This window comes from Alligator sinensis, unplaced genomic scaffold, assembly GCF_000455745.1.
Source record: "Alligator sinensis unplaced genomic scaffold, ASM45574v1 scaffold82_1, whole genome shotgun sequence".
Lineage (NCBI taxonomy): Eukaryota > Metazoa > Chordata > Crocodylia > Alligatoridae > Alligator > Alligator sinensis.
The window spans coordinates 1,203,028-1,208,848 of record NW_005841860.1 but is presented as its reverse complement, the minus strand read 5'-3'; the positions used below and the strand labels follow the sequence as shown (position 1 = coordinate 1,208,848).

The 5,821-nt window shown below is 38.5% G+C and overlaps 1 protein-coding gene across 1 annotated transcript in view; it reads left to right on the top strand.

Annotated features, from left to right (window-relative positions):
• The window catches only part of CUNH7orf57 (chromosome unknown C7orf57 homolog), a 35,164-nt gene extending 29,349 nt beyond the window's left edge, over positions 1–5,815 (top strand). The window contains exons 6-8 of the mRNA XM_014524771.2: positions 1,524–1,660; positions 3,183–3,252; positions 5,063–5,815. Coding sequence (XP_014380257.1) covers positions 1,524–1,660; positions 3,183–3,235 — 190 coding nt within the window. The 3' untranslated portion in view covers positions 3,236–3,252; positions 5,063–5,815. The remainder of the gene's footprint in view (positions 1–1,523; positions 1,661–3,182; positions 3,253–5,062) is intronic.
• The last annotated feature ends 6 nt before the right edge of the window (positions 5,816–5,821 follow it).

Genomic DNA, 5,821 nt, shown 5'->3' with positions numbered 1-5,821 from the left:
TTTCTCTCTGCCCATTGATCCAACCTGTCCAGGTCAGCCTGAATCTGCTCCATGCCGTCCGGTGTACTAACTTTGTCCCATAACTTGGTATCATCAGAGAACTTGGAGAGGGTGCTCTCCACGCCCTCGTCCAAATTGCTGATGAAGATATTAAATAATATCGGTCCGAGGACCGAACCCTGCGGGACCTCACTGCCCACCTCCCTCCAGGCCGAGAAGGAACTATCCACCACCACACTCTGGGTGCTGTCCCTAAGCCAGTTGGCCACCCACCTGACCGTGTAGGCGTCCACTCCACAGTCCACTAGCTTCCCAATGAGGATAGGGTGCAAAACTGTGTCAAAGGCTTTCCTGAAGTCCAGGAAGATGACATCAGCCTCGGCTCCCACGTCCAGGTAGTGTGTGACCTGGTCATAGAAGGCTACAAGGTTTGTCAGGCAGAATTTACCTGTGACAAACCCGTGCTGGTTTCCCCTCAGCATCGTTTCCCCTGCTGGGCCTGCACAAATGTGTTCTTTGATTATTTTCTCTAGCATTTTTCCAGGAATAGAGGTAAGACTGACTGGTCTAAAGTTACCCAGCTCATCCCTTCTCCCTTTCTTGAAAATGGGCACCACATTAGCCCTTCTCCAGTCCTCAGGGACCTGGCCGGAGCACCGCGAGTGCTTGAACACCTGTGCCAGCGGCTCAGCTATGACACTGGCCAGTTCTTTCAGCAGCCGTGGATGGAGGTCATCCGGGCCTGCTGACTTGTACCCATCCAGCTCCTCCAGGAGCTCCTTAACTATTTCAGTCCACTTAGAGCAGTGAGCTGTAAGGTAAGCAGGAAGTTTATCAGGGAAAGTGAAGTGTGCTGTATAGATCTAGCCATAGAGTTAATATTACTTAGGAATCTTAGGTTTTTTAATGTGACTTGTATTTGATTAAATTTTTCATTCGTGACATGAACTACCTTGTCACTTTATCTCATTTCCCCAACTATTCTAAAGCCCAAGTCCTTCAAATGTTACACATATGTAGTCTCTTTGAAATGGGAGGCATTGCTTACGGAAAATTATTTGCATCCAAGGTTGCAAGTTCATGTCTTAAGAGTCTATGTTCACTATATTAGCTATAGCTATGATGTATATTGTAATGGCAACATGGCATATGCACTGATAGCTATTAATTTTATCTTTCATGTAACTGTTTACCTTGCTGTTTTGGAGCAAAATGTTTGTAACCTTGTCAGTCAAAATGCCTATTAATTGAGTTTTGCATGACAGAAGACTGCTGCATTTTCTCTGTGGTGATGATAAAAAAAATGTTATTTGTTATCTGAACATTTATTCAAATGTTAGAATATTTTCTAAAATTCATATTAAATTAATATTATGCTATTTAAGCACTTGAAAAATAAATAGTATAACATAAATCTTAGGAAAAGAGAATACTTTTTGTAAGTTAAGAAGTTTGCTATTCGTCCCTTCTTAAGGTTTATTTGATTTCTTTTTTTCTCCCCCGTAATGTGTGCGCGCTTGCAGGCCTGTTCAGAAAAACAGTGAACCAGTAAACTTCAGTAAACTGATCAGTAATGGTTACAGCAGTGACCAGATTCAGCAACATGGTGAAGGGGAGAAAAAGGGTCAGCAAACACCAAAAAATAACGGGCAAGCTGAAGGTATCGCATTTTGCAACTATTTTTGTTCTTAATTTATCAGTTATCTCAAGCTACCAGCCAGGATTATTCCTAGCAACTTGTATATATCTTGTTTTTAACATAATTAATATTAAACACAAAAATGATGTAGTTCTAGAGTCTCAGATTTTTATATTTCATTTCCGTTATATAACCTGTTTTTTTTCCCTTTAAGAGTTAGCAATATTTCTAAGTATTTTGCTAGCCCTTTGCAAGTAATCTCTAATGCCTCCCACTTGTGTGACTTCTCCATATACTTTAGGAGCATACAAACTTTTCAGGTTTACTGATACTTGAAGGGACTAAGGAATTGCCATATCTTAAATCTGAGTATTTAATACTTCTGTTTCAAAGATATTTATGTTTATTTTTGTTTATACAGCAAAAGCTGTGTTATCTGGCACTTTATGAACCGGAAAGCTCCACTAACCGACATCCGAGGGACGCGGCAAAAGTGAAACCAGAAGTCCCGTTTCTGGTTTCACCGCCGCGAGCAGAGTTCTTCTCCTTCATTTCCTCGGCCCACAACCCAGAGCAAAGCAGCCTGTGTGGGGCAAAGCAGACTGCGTGGGGCCCCACTCCCTGTCCCCCGGCACAGTGACGCCAGGGAGTGCACCAGATGGTGCATTTTTTATTAACCAGCATATTTGATTAACTGGCATCCCCCATTCCCATTGGATAACAGAGCTTTTGCTCTATATTTATTCATTTATATATCTAATGATGTTTATTTCATTTATGCATCTTAATTATTTTACATCATTAACTTTTATTAATAAATGTTTATGGGTTTTTTAATATTTGCCTTTATTCTTGTTCACATATATGTTATTCCTAACAGCCAAATCTAAAAATAAGTGTAGCATGGTCTCGATATTGCTACCAAGACTTAGTTCTTATGCTTTTACTATTACATTAATCTTAGTGTAGATCTGAAATACGTGCCCAGCCTGAGAAGCAACTCTTCAAACTCAGATGTATGCACCCCCTATGCTTATACATGCAGAACCCACAATTATCCTGTGAGAATTAAAGACCTCGTTAATCAACCAAGAAGCCTAAAGCGAACTTTTCCTAACAAGTTGCAAACAAATTGATGGTCAATCTTTCGATAACTTTTACTTTTGATTCTATCTTACATTTTGTGCATTAATATTTTTTTCCCAAAATTTTTGGGAGGTAATGCTAAGGATTTCAGGATTCTCGGACTTTCAAATTAATTGTTAAAGGCAGACTTCTGCGTGAGTCCAGCAGAGAGAACCTCAAGAAATAAAGGGCAAGTGCATAAACTGAATCAGATTAGAATATGCTTGCTCTTCTGTACTTTTAAAAAAATGTCATTTTGAATCTTAAATAAGGTAGCTTGACCCAACCATTTCTGACTCAAAGTACGTGCAGCTGAATATTGCTTCACAGTGATGCAAGAAATACAGGGTAATAGCTAATTGTGTTGATTTCCTTTTTTCAATGTTTAATTTTTTTTTTTTTATATAATTTCAAATAGAATTGAAAAATCAACCAAATGAGAGAGAGAAAGGAAGGACAGGCATAATATGAAAAAAGATGAACATTCTGTAAGTTTTATATAGTATCCTGAATTTTTTTTCTACATGTTGTTAGAATGAGATCATGCTTGCTTCTTATCTCATTATCGCCCTTGTATGCCCATCACATCTGCGCAGGTTCAGATATACTCTGTGCAAAGGAGAGGTGTCCACTAGTACTGCTAAAAGTGTTGACTAGCCCCAAATGTGTAGTTTAGCCTTATCCTCTTCACACTGGCTGGTCATGAACCCTTTCAAAGGCTTACTGCTTCCAGTCAGTACTATTGCAGGAGTACATCTTCTCCCCCTTCACAACAAGGCTCAGGTTTGGGAAGGCTATAATTCATAATTTCAGACATGACACCATCACCTATTATATCCATGCACATTTGCAATGTGCTCTTGGCAACGGCTACATCATGTTTAAATGGCAGCAGTCCTTCAAAAAACCTAACATAAAAAATTGAAGGGACTCTGTGAACATCTGTCACACTGACTAGTGTTGTGCAAGATGCCAGAAAATACTGAGATTTTGAAGTTCCATGGCATATCAGAGAGACCCCAGTTGACCCTAAACTAACTAGTCAGCTTGTTAGGTGTCATGTGTTCAATGAAGCAGAGAGAGACAATGAGCAAGAGGAGTTCTTATTTTCCCACTTTTAATGAGAGTTGATATTGTCTCCAGTCATGTCACCCACTTCTTAATTCACATTACACAGTTATTGTCATCAAAAATATTAATCTGAATATCAAACATGGAAAGAAACATTTAAAAGAGCATAGGATGTGGGGATCCCTTGATTGCTATAAATTATATCTCCCACATGAAATATAACCTTTTTAAAATTTTCCAAGATTAATTAGAAAGGGAAACCAAGCTGTTGTATGCACAGTATGATTCATATACATATTGCTTTTCAGTTTGGTATTCCATACAATAATCAATATGGAAATGATATAAGGTACCATGGTTAGGATTATAAATTGTACTTTTGCATTTTGTATTTGCTCTTTCTCTCTTTGTTTCCTTTTTCTGTCCATCATTCCCTCCTTTACCACACTCCTTACTATCTTACATCATTATTTGTTATCTTGTGCCCAACCTCTTTGTTGGTTAACTGCAGTTAGCAGCAGTAGTGATCCCACTCAACTTTGTATATAGGAGAGTCAAGCGTTACAAAGATAGAGCTCTGCAATTAATGCAGAGAAAAGTGACTTCTGCTAACGAATTGAAAATTTACATTTGAATGAAATGACACATCTTGTCCTTTCTTTAACAATATGAAAGGCTTCAGGTACAGCACATCAGATGTGATTCTGAGGCAATATCACAATTTGAGAAGCCCAGATAGGGAGTATATATGCCTAGAAGAAACAAAAGTTCACTTCTGCTGGGGTTCTGTGTGTTCTTTTATGGTCAGTCTTGGTAAAATTGGGCTAGAATGATTAATTTACTGCTACATCTCTCCACTAGCCATTGACTTCAGTGAATTTCTGCATAGGTACTGGGGGCAGTCCACACTGACCAGTCCAACCGGCTTAATGAGGGTCTTATTCTCCATGTGCTACTCACTTAACATGAGCTTTATTTGCTAGTACTTTAACAGCTATCTACCATGCTAAATACAAGTAACAAGCAAAAGAAGCATTACAAAGCATGTGTGCTTGGCTTGTGCACTGCAGACTTTATATGAAGTATTGTCTTTCCTCCTGGTCAGCTACTAGAATTGAAGTTTGTGACTACTTTTTGATTTTGGGAAACTGAAATGTTATAGCATTTGGCCATACCTTTTTAAAATGACAGAAGTTGTCACTTGTGCTCTCATCTTTTGAATTGCAGATTCAGACACATTCCAGCCCGAATCAACTCCCACGCAGGACAAGTGAAAGTTGCACCTTCAGGGATGTAATAAATATGAACACTTAGAGAGCATCAAGAAGAGTAAAGCTTGAGATGGCTTATGAAACAAGTGTCTATATTTATAAGCTAATGTTTGTTTCGTTGCAGGTATCTAACCATTGTAGCAAAATTTATCCCTTGTGTTTAGCTTATAGGTTTATACCACAGATGCATTTGGTTTGGCACTTCACTTCAGCAAATGTTAAAGTGCATAGGTCATAGCTACCTCAGTTATATTTAAGTCTGGTTTAATGTAGATTTAGCATACGACATTGAAGATTTTATCATCAAATGTACCACTAGACTAGTACTGCTTTGTTGCCATTGTTTTAACTTGCTGAAAGGACTTGGTTGCACGCAAATACCATTCCAATATAATTCAAGAAATACAACCCCTTAATGTGTACACGGTTATACTGGTATAGCATATTCCCATAACGGATGATGCTTGGTAGCTATGCTGTACAGGTATAACAATGTTTACATTAGGGATTGTTCTGTGTAGCTATTTAAGGGAGGTGGGGGGACACATTCCTTACTGAAAAGCTACACTATTAAAAAAAACCGTGCTTGGACCAGATGTAGGACTTTTTTTTAAGAGTCCTGCAAAACTATACCTGCTGTATAAGAACTTGCTGATCAGTAGCACTTTTGTAGGGAGAAGACTTAATCAGCAAATTCTTTAGAAAACTAAATCAT